The 14,451-nt window shown below is 39.3% G+C and overlaps 1 protein-coding gene across 1 annotated transcript in view; it reads left to right on the top strand.

Annotated features, from left to right (window-relative positions):
• Window positions 1–13,198, top strand: part of jag1b (jagged canonical Notch ligand 1b) — a 35,738-nt gene extending 22,540 nt beyond the window's left edge. The window contains exons 11-26 of the mRNA XM_056255013.1: window positions 51–97; window positions 855–1,028; window positions 2,259–2,409; window positions 3,122–3,286; window positions 3,573–3,686; window positions 3,787–3,900; window positions 4,008–4,121; window positions 5,292–5,408; window positions 5,981–6,008; window positions 6,799–6,884; window positions 7,882–7,995; window positions 8,299–8,408; window positions 8,501–8,734; window positions 9,478–9,609; window positions 10,024–10,171; window positions 11,254–13,198. Of these exons, the coding sequence (XP_056110988.1) occupies window positions 51–97; window positions 855–1,028; window positions 2,259–2,409; window positions 3,122–3,286; window positions 3,573–3,686; window positions 3,787–3,900; window positions 4,008–4,121; window positions 5,292–5,408; window positions 5,981–6,008; window positions 6,799–6,884; window positions 7,882–7,995; window positions 8,299–8,408; window positions 8,501–8,734; window positions 9,478–9,609; window positions 10,024–10,171; window positions 11,254–11,708 (2,303 nt within the window). The 3' untranslated portion in view covers window positions 11,709–13,198. The remainder of the gene's footprint in view (window positions 1–50; window positions 98–854; window positions 1,029–2,258; window positions 2,410–3,121; window positions 3,287–3,572; window positions 3,687–3,786; window positions 3,901–4,007; window positions 4,122–5,291; window positions 5,409–5,980; window positions 6,009–6,798; window positions 6,885–7,881; window positions 7,996–8,298; window positions 8,409–8,500; window positions 8,735–9,477; window positions 9,610–10,023; window positions 10,172–11,253) is intronic.
• The last annotated feature ends 1,253 nt before the right edge of the window (window positions 13,199–14,451 follow it).

The raw sequence follows: 14,451 nt of genomic DNA, 5'->3' as shown, positions 1-14,451 counted from the left end.
GTTTGCAAATATTTGTATGGGTTATAAACTCACATTTCTCTCATTTTTAGACATAATTGACTGCAAGGGTCAGTGTCTGAATGGAGGAACTTGCAAGGTAGGAGATCTCCTGATCTGACTTCACTTTCAGAAGTCTTTGTTGACAATCTTTGATCCTTAAAAATAAAAATTACCCCTTTACTATCGATATACACTACTGTTCAGACATTTGGAGTCAGTAAGAAATTAATAATTTTATTAGATCTCAGCATTACCAATCTTACCCACACCAAATTTTTTGAATGGTAGTGTAAAAGTCTGTCGAGGATCTGCCCACTTAAGCAGGAAGGAGCTGGCATTTCAGACTGGCATGTAAAGTGGCCAAGTACAGCTAGTTATTTTGTACATGATGTTTAGATATGGGTTTATCTGAAATTGGATATAACTGAACAAAGTGGAATGTACAGGTGTACTCAATGATATCCCCTATAATTGCTACTGTCTGCTTCAAACAAAATTCCCGAATCCCTTCAGAGTGAATGCCATGAACCTCTCAAACTTTGACAAATCCAGTGACTAGTTTGTCTTCAAAAGAGCTCATTGTAGAAGCCTGGAAGCTGTAAACATCCAGAGCAGAAACATGTAGAGTTCATGGGTGTGTCGTCTGAGGCTGACATCTTAAAACCATTGATTCTCAAATAATAGTGTTGCACGAAAAAAATGTAAATGTAATAATTTTTTATGGTTAGTGCCAGGAAAGTGTGTCTACGATTATGGCAGAGAGCTTATTTGACCTTCGTCACTAAAGTACACTGAGTTATTGTAGCTTTTTTTCAGGGATTTAAAAAAAAAATTCTTGCTCTTTTCTTTAACAGGATTTGGTGAACGGTTACCGCTGTCTTTGCCCTTCTGGCTACTCGGGTGAACACTGTGAGAAGGACGTGGATGAGTGCGCTAGCAGTCCCTGTCTGAACGGTGGTCGGTGTCAGGATGAAGTCAATGGATTTCAGTGCCTGTGTCCTGCCGGCTTCTCGGGTCAGCTGTGTCAGGTGAGAGAATCTCCTGGTTTTCTATAGTTTTTTTTTTTTTTTGGGGGGGGGGCGGGGGGGGGGGGGGGGGTGGTAATCTTATAAAACAGTAACTGTATATTTATTTCGGACCTAAAAAAACCCAAAAGCTTTATTTTAAAATTATTCATAACAAATGAATAAATCTTGTTTCAGTACTGAGTCACCTCACATTATGTAATGCTCTAGTTAAAAATAAGACTCAAAATATAAATATGATTGCATGGACAAAGTTCAAAGTTATAAAATGTGCCAAATTGTGATGTTGCTCGTCAACCATAAACACCCTGCAAATCTACAGTTAAACTGTGGCTAAACTGGACACTTGTCCCGATGCATCCAAACAAAATGGCTCTCATAAAGAATAATATTCCTCTTTTTATAAACGGTATAGCAGAATTTGAACAGTTCTATTGGTTTACACTACCGTTTAAAAGTTTGGGCTCTGTGATTTTTTCAAATGTTTTTTAATGTCTCACCAAGGCTGCATTTATTTGACAGCAAAATCAGTAATATTATTAGAATTTAAAATATTAATTTAAAAAGTAATTTATTCTGTGATGCAAAGCTGAATTACTCCAGTCTTCAGTGTCACATGATCCTTCAGAAATCATTCTAATATGCTGATTTGTTGCTCAAGAAACATTTTTGATTATTATCAATGTTGAAAACAGTTGTGCTGCTTAATATTTTTGTGGAAACCGAATAGTGAATGAAACTGAATAATGAATAGAACTTCAAAAGAACAGACATATATCATTTTTTAACATTATAAATGTGTTACTTTTATGCATCCTTGCCGAATAAAATGATTGATTTCATTTTTTAACATTATAAATGTGTTACTTTTATGCATCCTTGCCGAATAAAATGATTGATTTCTTAAAAAAAAAAAAAAAAAATCTTTCTTAACCTAAACTTTTAAACAGCAGTGTACCTTCATTCACCTAGCTCTAGTTGTACCCCAAGGAAAGAGAGAGACAAAGAAAGAAGGGCTAGGTTTGAGACAGGCAGGGTTTGGCTAGCTCTTTAAAATACTCTTCTATTTGTTTTTATTCTCCTGAGCATTTTGGTACGCTTTTTCCTGGCAGACGCCGTGTCGAGGCTGTTGAGGGTTGCTCTGTTTTCTAAGAATCCAAAAATGCCTGGATATCATTTTCCCCTCATCATTGAGCTCTCTTTTCTCCTCTTGTAAATCTTTCTCCGGTGTAGCTGGATATCGATTACTGCCAGCCCAACCCATGCCAGAACGGGGCGCAGTGTTTCAACCTGGCCTCGGACTACTTCTGCAAATGCCCCGATGACTACGAGGGTAAAAACTGCTCTCACCTGAAGGACCATTGTCGAACCACATCATGCCAAGGTGAGAAATCTCAGTCTCCGGGACAGATCTCGTCTCAGTATCTCTTTGTAAAGCGCCTCTAAAACCCACAGTAAGCTGATCTGCTAGTTGCATGCCATTGTTCAGCTGCTGAGTAAAACGAGATTACAGGCCCGTGGACTCTCCCACCACCTTCAGGGGGAAAGATGAGAAAAAAGAACTCATATTTTGTTACATGAGGCTTTTTCAGCCCACAGTGAGCTATTTGACAGTAACCTCTCTGGACACACAGCTCGCATACACACAGTCTCTCAAACACTTTCCCCATTCCCAAATCCTCCTGAACATTTGCCAGCTTCTTAACAGCTCTGTGTGTGTTCTCCGTGGTTATGACTTGGTGGGATTCTCTGCCTTGGATGTTTTAAAGTGTGTGTGTGTGTGTGTGTGTGTGTGTGTGTGTGTGTGTGTGTGTGTGTGTGTGTGTGTGTGTGTGTGTTTGAGGAGAGGCAAACCCCACAGCTAGATAAGCCCATCAAGTTTCTTTGTGAGAAGAGTCAGGGCTTATGTGCATTAAATGGCCTCCTCGCACATTCTTTGCTTTCTAAAGTGAACCAAAAAAAAGATCTGAATACATTGCCTGGATTGCTGTTAAGTCGAAGAATGGGTAGTGTCACACGCGTTTGTAGATTTTATGTCACTTGCTGTCGGTCTGCAAAGAACCCAGAGATTTAACAGCTGTATTTCGTCCTGACAGTGATTGACAGCTGCACTGTTGCCGTGGCATCCAACAGTACGCCGGACGGGGTGCGATATATCTCCTCCAACGTCTGTGGGCCTCACGGGCGCTGCAGAAGCCAGGCCGGGGGCCAGTTTACGTGCGAGTGTCAGGAAGGTTTCAGAGGCACCTACTGTCATGAAAGTAAGACTGATCATATTATTGGATTATAGGGATGCATTGATATTGCACTTCTTTCCAATAAGTCCGTAATTATTTTAACCGATAACTGATAAATGCCTAATATTAAAACCCTAGACTCTAAATAAAGTAAATATAAAGCACACCAAAAAAGGAATGCTACAAGTGAATTTAGGCATCACAACATTATAATATACGGTTTAAAAAATATATTTGGAGATTAGCTAAAGATTTATTTACATAGTCTTAGATGATCCTAAATTCTATGGTGTCTTTGGTCATTTTTCAGATATAAACGACTGTGAAAGTAACCCATGTCGCAACGGTGGGACTTGCATCGATAAGGTGAACTTTTATCAGTGCATTTGTGCTGACGGTTGGGAAGGAGTTCACTGCGAAATCAGTATGTTCACTTGAATAGATTTTTCTCTACTTGTACTAAATGTTTTTGCTTCTTTGAGTTCATATTCTCATTCTTTTCTCCCCGTTTTTTTTTTTTTCAGACATAGATGACTGCAGCTTGAACCCCTGCCTGAACAAGGGAGCATGTCAAGACCTGGTGAACGATTTCTACTGCGAATGTAGAAATGGCTGGAAGGGAAAAACCTGCCACTCCCGTACGAAAGACTATTTTTATGACCCACCCAGTTTGTTAAGTTTTTGTTTGCGTGCTTGCGAGTACACATGGAGTTTTAAACTACTATCGGATCAACTGTAATTTCAGGTGATAGCCAATGTGACGAAGCCACATGCAACAATGGAGGTACATGCCATGATGAAGGGGACATCTTCAAATGCAGGTGCCCACCTGGCTGGGATGGTGCCACGTGTAACATAGGTCAGTTTGGGTGATGTCCATTCACTTTCTCTCTCTCTTAGAATGTGATACAGGCCACGTGCATCAAGTCTTTACAAATATACAGCAATCACACAAACCCCTGTGGCATGCTTCCTGCTACAAAGTCATACTTTTACATGAAAGTGCACTTTGGAGCAAGCAGTTGTAGCAAACCTACAAGCTACAAGTGTTTCTTGCAAGTGCTTTAGATTTTTTTTTAAATCGCTCCCTCCTAGAATGTTATGGCCATTTAAATGTTCAAACTTTATAATGCCAAGGACCCCGAAATGTTACCACCTCCCTCCTAAAATTTGAAGGCTTTACATTTTAAAACCAATTTAGACAGTGTAAGAAAAATAGTAACTGTGATATTAGACATAGTTTATAAAGACAACATATGAGGTCTAAAGCAAAAATAAATAAATAAATAATAATTACATATATATATATATATATATATATATATATATATATATATATATTATATATAAATATTATCTGTACAGTAAGAAGTAAGATTAGTTTTTTGTATTGTATTTCTGCAAAATCAGTACTGGTCCAATGATGGATCCTTAAAAAGCAGAATAAAACAAGAATTGTAATGATTATGTAAATTATAAAATATAACTAAATGTATAATACAAATTACATACAATAATTTTATCTTTTTAAACTTTTTTCTTCACTTTTTTCTCTGAATTTTTACTTCATGGCCCTCTCAATTTGAAAACCCCCTGAATATTCAGCAATAGTTTTACGGTTTAAAATGCAACCCAAGACAAAGTTAAGCAGCAAAATATGAGGGAAAACTTTTTTTTTTAAAACATTTGATCATTCTAGCTTACATATGAACTCTCACTCTATTTCTATCAATGTGTTGGCAGTAATTTGCTTCAAATAGCACGGTCTGTAAAAAAAAAACAATTTGGACAAACATTTTTTTTTTTTTTGCACAAATTTGCTCGATGCAGAAAATATCATATCTGGCGTACGGTCGGCTCCAATTCTTTGATGGGAAATTCAGTTGGAACGAGCCTTGGGAAATGTTATACTTGGTAATACTTCAAGATGTAGCGGGTCTGTTTTAAGTGTGGCAGTCTTGTTGTGGTTGCAGTTGTGTTGATCTGTTCAGTTCAAAGGGTTCTGACCTCTCTTGTGGTTCCTCTGCAGCCAACAACAGCAGCTGTCTGCCCAACCCATGTGAGAACGGAGGCACCTGTGTGGTCAACGGCGACTCCTTCAACTGCGTCTGCAAGGAAGGCTGGGAAGGATCCACCTGCACCGAGAGTGAGTAGTGCGTTAACTTCCTAGATAGATTTAAAGTGGAAGAGGGAGTCATTTTACTCATAAAAGTACATTTTTCAACCCTCATTTGGTCTGCGAATAAAGCAAAGATCCATTTTCCTGGCTTTGTCTTGCTCGTTCTTTTCCATTCTCTTTCTCTAAACCCACCTCACCCTGGCTGGACATTGTCGACTGCTGCCAGCTATGAAGGAAAAAATTTAAATGAGGGAAAGTGGAGACAGATGTCCCCCCCTTCCTCAAGCCCACCACCTTCTCTCTCTTTTTCCCCCCTTGATGTGCCTTTCTCATGTATTGTTGTACACCTCTCGCTCTGTGAGAACAGAGAAATCTGGAGTCCTAAAAAATGAAGAGAGAGAAGAAAAGCTGGAGACAGCGAGTCAGTTAGTAACCGAGCAATCAGCGAGTCTGCCAAGCTGGACGCCCACGCGAGCACGCAGACGCACGCGCACACACCGACACAAGCTCTGACATGTTCACTGTTGTGTTCGTTCTTATGTGCTCACATGGGTGTGAAGTGAAACAAACTCTCCTCTCTCTCTCTCTCTCTTTTTCAGATACCAACGACTGCAACCCACACCCATGGTAAGTCCTGGCAAAACATTTACACACAGCCTGCCGCTGTAAACAGGCCCGTACAGCTGTGCCGCACTTTCTCACACTCTCTCAGTGCTGGGAAACAGGCACTCCCATAGCTTCTGTCATTCCAAGGGTGCGTTAAGCTGGCTGCCTATTGTGCGTTTGACATTTTGTCTGAGCAAGATTCTGAGCTGTCAGGAATCACAATAACAAATCCCATCAAAACAGATTTTGTGTCATTTGGAATCAGGGTCCAAAATTAACTTTTGGTTAAACACCTGCCAAAAGCAAGTGAAATTATCAAATGTATTGAGATAATTGAATTTACCTGTTTTTTGTTTTTTTACATAGTCGTTGTAAAAGTTGTTGGGATGTGCAAGCTGCGACTAATGTTTTTATTAGTAGACAGTTTGCATGTCTTTGAATCTTTGCGTCACTTTTATCAATGACAGTCGGACTTTACAACTTGAGTAAAATAATGTATTTTGTTGCAAATTTACTTATAAAGTTACCATTCACTGGTGAGTTACAATTGTTAAGCCTTTTTATATTTTACTTTAAATTGTTTGTTTTATTTTTCATTTATTTTCTATGAAATTATTTTATTTTTTACTTATTTACTAATTTACTTATTTTACTTTAGTCGACCAAACTCGAACCGTGGACCAACATGTCAATATGCCAGCTTTTACTCCTCTTTGGCGCTTGGCGAGTGCTAATTTTGAACCCTGTTTATAGTGCTGTAATGGTGGCTGAATTGAACTGTGCCTGACCCTCCGTCTTTCTCTCTCCACAGCTACAACACCGGGACGTGTGTGGATGGTGAAAACTGGTACCGTTGCGAGTGTGCTCCGGGTTTCGCCGGGCCAGACTGTCGCATAAGTGAGTGTTAGATGACGCCTGATCCTCTTGGCTGTCAGCTCTGTTAATGTGCAACACATCTCTTCAAAAACAAACAGAGCTGGAGCGAAATGCAGTCTAGCCACCCAATTAGCCGGCCCTCTGGGCAGAATGCCAACGACACAGCGAGCACCGTCCTTGCATTCTGCAGCGCTGATGTTCACGGCCCCTCGGGAAAAACTTACTCTGAGTGACCGAAAGCCAATCAGCCTGCTTATCCAGCACTGATTACAGAGCTCGTTTTTCTTGTGGGAAAAGCTTTCATCTGGCTGCACAAGACATACCTTAGGCTTTACTGTTTGATGCATCCAAACCTGCAAATGAGCTCATGACTTTACTGTCAGCTTCGCTCAAGATGATATAGTCCGTCAGGATAGGGTGTTTAGTCATACTTTATGAACTTGTCTCAATCAAAATTCTCACTTAATGATGTATATTTATCTCATATGCAAGACTGCATGACGATTTTCTCTTGGTTTAAGCAAAAACAAATTTTGATTCAAGATATTCTTAGAAAACAAGCCTTTAATATCGCTAGAAGACTTGCTTATTATATGGTAACACTTCACAATAAGGTTCGTTAGTTAACATTAGTTAACTACATTAGTTAACATGAACTAATAATGAACTAGTATACAACATTTATTCATCTTTCTTTATGTTAATTTCAACATTTACTAATACTTTATTAAAATCTTGTAAACATTAGTTAATGCACTGTGAACTAACATTGAACAGCTGTATTTTTATTAACTAACGTTAACAATGATTAACAAATACAATAACAAACGGATTGCTCATGGTTAGTTCATGTTAGTTAATACATTAACTAATGAACCTTATTAAGTGTTACCGGTAAATCTTTATATTTTATATATTTTTCTTGGGAAACAAGACTGTACCTGTTGCTATTCATGCTATTGGAATGCTTTTAGGACACTCGGAGTGTGATTCTAACAGATTCTCTTCATTCCTTCAGATATAAATGAGTGTCAGTCTTCTCCTTGTGCATTTGGCTCTACCTGCATAGATGAAATCAATGGTTACCGCTGCGTTTGCCCACCTGGAAGAACAGGACCAGAGTGTCAAGAAGGTGAGAGTCATATAAGCTTGTGCAAACTAGCAACACACCGCATAACTACCAACCTCACCTGTCCCCTCGGGAGACCATAATTTCTTCTTGGAAAACTAAATAAATCCAAGACCTAACACCTCCAAAATCCTTAATTTCCACACCAATAACTTGACCCTGTTAAGTTGTCAAAAAAATTTTTTGCCTCATCAAATTTTGACTTTGGGCTGCACGATTAGGACTCAAAAAGACTCTTTTTACTCAAAAAGATCAAACAACCCCCTTTCTTGCCATGTCATAATCTTCTGTTGGTGTCGTTCACAGTCATTGGGAGACCCTGTATTGCTAATGGTCAAGTAACTGCTGATGGCGCCAAATGGGAGGAAAATTGCAACCTTTGCCAATGTCAAAATGGCAGGATTCATTGCACCATGGTAACTTAGCTGCCACTTCAGCATATTCTTGATGCAATTAGTAATATAATTATGCCATCAAAATGCATATTGTTTGACTCTTTTTTGTTTAGATGTGGTGTGGGCCAAAGTCATGTCGGGCAGGAAAGACCAGAGGTGAGTGTCCTGCTGGCCAATCATGTGTTCCCATCAAGGAAGAGCACTGCTTCGTCAAACCCTGTCCTAGTCTGGGAGAGTGCTGGCCCCCTGCGCCCTCTCCACCCTCCAAATGCCACGCCAGCTTCTCTTACCAAGACGACAGCTGTGCCAACATCACGTTCACCTTTAACAAGGAGAACATGCCTCAAGTGAGTTATACTTCCAGAGGAGAGCCATTGAATTATGAGCTTTTGAGCCGTTTTCCCCCTTTTCCAAACGTCTCCTCCGCCCTTCTCTAATTCGGTGGAGAACCGAGAGTGCAGTGGGGCGTGAAATATCAGGTTCTCTTCATCTAGGATACAACGTTCCTCATGGGTGAAGTTTTCCAGGCTAGTTGGATTCTCGCAAGCTTTGTTGTCATATCCAAACACTTTTTCTTTAGATGAAAAAAGCGCAAGAAATACATCATCTTGAACAATAAGCCCTGGCTCAGTATCCCTTTCCGAACCAAGGCATTCCTGAGCTAATATCCCGTAACGGTTTAATACTTAGGCAGTCATTGTATGAGAACAGAGTTTGAGAAACACCGCTGGCGGCTGCCCACCAGCGGGTCTGAATTGCTGAACGAGAGACAACTGAGTGCAACACATGACAGCGACAGGCATTAAAAAAAACACGTGTCTTTTTCTAATGTGCTACAGAAACAAGGGAGGAATGTATAGGATTCATATTTGATAAGGGAAAAACCTTACCGTCTTTGTCTCTTTTTTACTTTCTCCCAACCGACTAAATCTTTCATTCTGGTCTTTTCGCCCTGCCCTCAATGTCTGCTTTGCTATGGGAAACAAACCTAAAAACTGAGGAGCAGATTTGGATGCATATTGCACTAATTATTTACTTGGAATGGGTTTAAATATGAACAAACTCATAATTGATCCTTCTATTCTGACAGGGCTTGAGTGTGGAACATGTATGTAATGAGCTGAGGCACTGGTACCTGCTGAAGAACCTCACGGCAGAGTATGCTGTGTCCATCACCTGTGAGCCATCTTCTTCAGCTAGCAACGAGATTCACGTTAGCATCGTAAGTATGGCTTTCAAAAGGTTTAAATGGATATAACATTACATTTAAAGATGCTCCTGAAGGTCCACCTTTAGCTCTAACACAAGTTTCCAGTTTTCTGGATGACCTTGCTAGTTCGGTTTTTAATTAAGGTTGCAACTAAACTCGTCAGGAAGGTGGACACCCCTTATTTGAAGGAATAGTTTACTCAAAAATTTGAATTGATGTCGTTCCAAACCTGTTTGATTTCTTTCTACTCTGGAACACAAAAGAAGATATTTTGAAAAATGTGTTTTTTCTATTGTCCATACATTGAAAGTCAGTGTGGTCCAGAATTGTTTTGGACCCCACTGACTCCCCCCCCACCCCAATTATTTTAAGGAAAGCAGAATTTGTAGAAAAGAACATTTTTATGATAGTCTTTTTTTTGTGCAGTCCACAGAAGAGGCCAGGTTGGACAGGAGTCCTATTAAAGACATCACGGTTCAAATCATTGACTTGGTGAGCAAGCAAAATGGGAACAGCACCATCATCAAAGCCATCACTGGTGTACGGGTTCACCAGACACAAAGCCCCAAAACTGGTAAGCATCTTTCCATCATACTGGACATTGGGTGCATCCTTGCTGAAAGTAGTCGAAAATCTAAGTATTAAGGTTTCACAGTCGAGGCCAGTCGTGTTGAACTGTCTGTCCTTGGTCTGTCTTGCTTGAGCAATGTTTAACTGTCAAAAGAAGCTTTAAGTCATTGAAGCCATGGAATGTTACATCAGCTCTGCCAGTTGGATGGAACTACAAATAGACATCAGGGCCCTCTTTATGCATGCTGTTCATCAAAAATGGCGTCCGATGTTTCTGCCAAGCTGCTTAGTCTCTTCTTCACTTAAGAAACCTTTACAACATGTGTGCCAGCCTCTGTAGATTGGGCCAGGGGACCCGGTATGAACAGGGTATGTCTTGTCCAAAACAGGAAAATTTTGCTGTTAAGTTGATGTGCGGATTATTTTTTCCCTACAGCACTTCTGTATAACTCCAAGATTTTCCAATTTCCAATGCACAAATATTCACCAGTAAATAGGAATAAAACGTGCAAGAGCTCTTCCAGCAGTTTCCATTGTAATGTATGAACAGGTCAATGAGGACATTTTTTTTTTTTTTTTTGCAAGAAAAATGGAGTGTACTACATTTGATAGCGTGCTTGAATGCAGGCGGTCGATACATGCACTAAAGAAAGTTTCATTTTTGTCAAGTGTTTGCTATATTTCTCCGTAAGTTATGGCTGATAAAAACGTCTTTGTATTCTTTTAAACTAAAGTTTGCATCGATCTCATAACCCCCTTCCACAAGCGCTCGTCAATGTGGGCGCTTGTCGAGTTTGCAGTCTCCAGTATTTTGTTGTTCCGTCTCTTTAGTTTAGTTTTCGAGACGAGTGCACGTACTATTCTGGTGCCGAAATTTGCGTCATGCGGGCTCTTGTTTACTTTGGGCATTAATGGTTACACCACTTGACATTTTTTGGCATTACATTTGATTTTCATTAAACAAACGTTTTTCAAAACCAAAAGAAACCTACATGAATACATTTCTAAAAACTATATTTTAAAAAGATGAGTCATTCTCCTGAACACCGACTAACTGTCCCTCTGGTTCTTCTTCTTCTTCTCCAGACTACCTGGTTCCTCTGCTCAGCTCCATCTTCATCGTGCTCTGGATCCTCGCCTTGGCCTCGGCCTTCATGTGGTGCATTCACCGTCGACGGAAACAGAACACCCACGGCAACACAACTACCTCAGCAACAGAGGACAATACCACCAATAATGTGCGCGAGCAGCTCAACCAAATCAAAAACCCCATCGAGAAACATGCGGCCCATGGCGTGGCCATAAAAGATTACGAGGGGAAGAACTCCATCATTGCCAAAATTAGGACGCATAACTCTGAGGTGGAGGAAGAGGAGATGGACAAACACCTGCAGAAAGCGCGCTTCACTAAGCAGCCGGCCTACACGCTGGTGGAGCGGGAGGAGCGCGCGCCCAACAAAAACCCAAACTGGACTAACAAACAGGACAACAGAGACTTGGAGACGGCACAAAGCTTAAACAGGATGGAGTATATCGTATAGCAGGCAGCTGTGTTGCCTTGCGACCGAACCCCTGTTGCACTTACCGGTCACTTGGCAGGGTCTCGGGGGGGAGGGTTGTGCTTCTTAGAACTGTTGAGTCGTGTTCTGGACTCCAAGGCTGTTATTTGCCTAGAATCCTGTGTTAATTTAAGTTTCGACAAGCTGGCTTCACACTGGCAATTGACAGTTGCTGTGGATGGCTAGAAAACCCAAAATGCTGCGTTTCACATCCAGTGTTTTCCTTTGTAAAAGAGAGAAGAAAAAAAAAAGAAAAAAAAGAAAACGTACACATTTCAAATGTCTATATTTTTGTGGATACGTTTGAGTATCTCAATGAGTCTGAAAAGTTTGCATAGTGTTTGCAAAGAGTTTTAAGTGTTATTTTCGTTCATAATGACAATGCTCTCACAGCTAAAGTAGTTGTTTCTTCCTTATCCAGCAGCTGTGTGGAAACTCTCTCTAGTTGGTTTTATTTCTAGTTCTGAACTGAAAGTGCCTTCACAGCTACGCACCACAGCAATTGTCGGAAATGAGTATAAAAAGAAAAAGAAAAAAAAGAGCAAAACAATTATTTATTTTTCCTTTCTTTGGGCGGGATAGGTCGGTCAGCATTTTGCTGCCAATATGAAGAATTGTCAATTTAGTGTAGATATGTATATTTTTTTTAATTAATCACTGTGTATATTTGATTTATTAACTTAATAATCAAGAGCCTTAAAATATCATTCCTTTTTATTTATATGTCCTGTCTAGTTTTGAAGGTATTGATAGCTTTGTCAGCCTATAGCTTTGTTCGGACGACATTTGTTTCATGTTTCACATACCAAAATTTCAAAGAGGAAATAAAGCAGTCTATTTTTTAAGAAACAAGACGGGCGTTTGTGTGCCTGAGGTGTTTTTTTCTTTTTCTTTTATACATTGTCAGATATTTCAATATTTGTATTTTGCCAACTCGCACTTGCTCAATGCAGGTAATGTCATCATCATGGCTGCTTTTTGTTTGGATACTTGGTGGCAGACACATTGCTTGCCACGGATGGAAAAGAAAAAAAATAAATCATTAAAAACATAAAAAATAAAAGGGAACACGAGTCTTTTAGTTGCTTGTTGGTAAACCTGATTCACACAAATCATTTCTCCTCAGCTTCGGTTTGCAGTATGTCATAAGCTAGGCTGTGAATACTTGAACAGTAGGGGGCCAATGGAAACACTGTAGATGACTGCCTTGCTTTCAGGAGTCCATTTCTATTGCTGTGCAAATGTAGTGTTCTTTTCGTAGTTCTTTTATATTGAGGCTCTCTAAAACACCAAACCGACATGCTTATCACATTTGTAAATTCTATGAGATCATGGCAATATTCAATGTTCATATTTGACCTTATTGTAAATTTGTCTTTGTTTCTTTTTTAGTTTGTTCCTGGCAATATTTTTTGAATGTTATATTTATTAAACATTTTGTATAAAAGGAAAATTAAATGTTTGTTTTTCGATTTGTGCTCTATTGTGCTGCTTTGGGAGAAGCTGAATCCTCTCTTGCGCTGATGTAATATTACGTGAGGCACAAGCTCCGTTTAAATGGTATAGCTGTGCAGATTGTACTCGGTACCATGCGAAGACTGAAAAACCTTCCCCACGTGATGAATGAGGTATTCAGAAAAATAACTGCAGGGCAAAAGGCAAAGCTTCTGGTGATGAGCAAATGAAAGGGGTTTCCCAATGTTTTTCAGTCATGAATCATGTAAATTCTGTCATCATTTACTCGACATTTTGAGGAATTAGGTTGCTGTTTTTTCAAGCACAATGAATGGGGACTGGAGGTTTCAAGGTGCAAAAAGAACACAAAGGCATCGTAAAAATGCTCCATACAATCTTGAAATCCACTCAAGCTCTCCTTGACATGAGTGAAGAGTAACAAGTCCAATTTGTGAATGATATATTCTTGAGTGATTCATTTTATAAAACCTCTCTGAATGATTTATTAATCAGATTAAGATAAACTCGCTGACTCGATTCATTCGCAACAGAGGATAACCAGTGAAAAACAACTTAAACATGTCTGTTTCTCACACAAAGGCTTCATAAAGCTTCTGAACACTTTGAATATAAAGCACAAGTCACGTTGATGGTAAATGTATGGTCCTTTGAATGGCGACTGATGCTTTCAAGCTTCAAAAATTACACATTGCAAGTGCATCGAAATGGCTGCCTAACACAGCTTCCAGAATTTCCCATTGTGTTCCACATAGGAAAGTTAGTTGAATGGGTTGGTGACAAATTCACCCCATCTAGTTTGTAAATGCATGTTATTAATCTTATTCTGAACCTATCTATGTGCTCTTCATTTTTAACAAAAAAATATGTTTACTCAAAATGTCAATTTAAACCCAACTGATCTCAAAATCTAATCAACAACTGATAAATAGAAGTTCCCAGCCTACTTTTTTTTCAATCATTCATTCCCTCTGATGTACATCACAATACATAACATAATAAAATATCTGTTGCTACTTGTTACATCGCGACTTTAAGCTTAAATTTGCTCACTGTTAATCTCCAATGTTATGTCATTCTGAGGATTACATAATTCAACGTAAAAAAAATCCTAATTGTTTATCTATTAATGTTAAAGTAAAATATGAGTTAAAATTGCAAGGCAGTATAATAGATTGCATGAACAGTGATGATTTCAGTTTTTAGTATTTCTTGGACATTTAGTTCACAAGTATCTCAATAGGAACATTGT

The sequence above is a fragment of the Rhinichthys klamathensis genome, unplaced genomic scaffold (assembly GCF_029890125.1).
Source record: "Rhinichthys klamathensis goyatoka isolate OS25496 unplaced genomic scaffold, OSU_Roscu_1.1 h1tg000115l_1, whole genome shotgun sequence".
NCBI lineage: Eukaryota > Metazoa > Chordata > Actinopteri > Cypriniformes > Leuciscidae > Rhinichthys > Rhinichthys klamathensis.
Note: the sequence above shows the minus strand (reverse complement) of the source record. Positions and strands in the feature narration are given on the sequence as shown.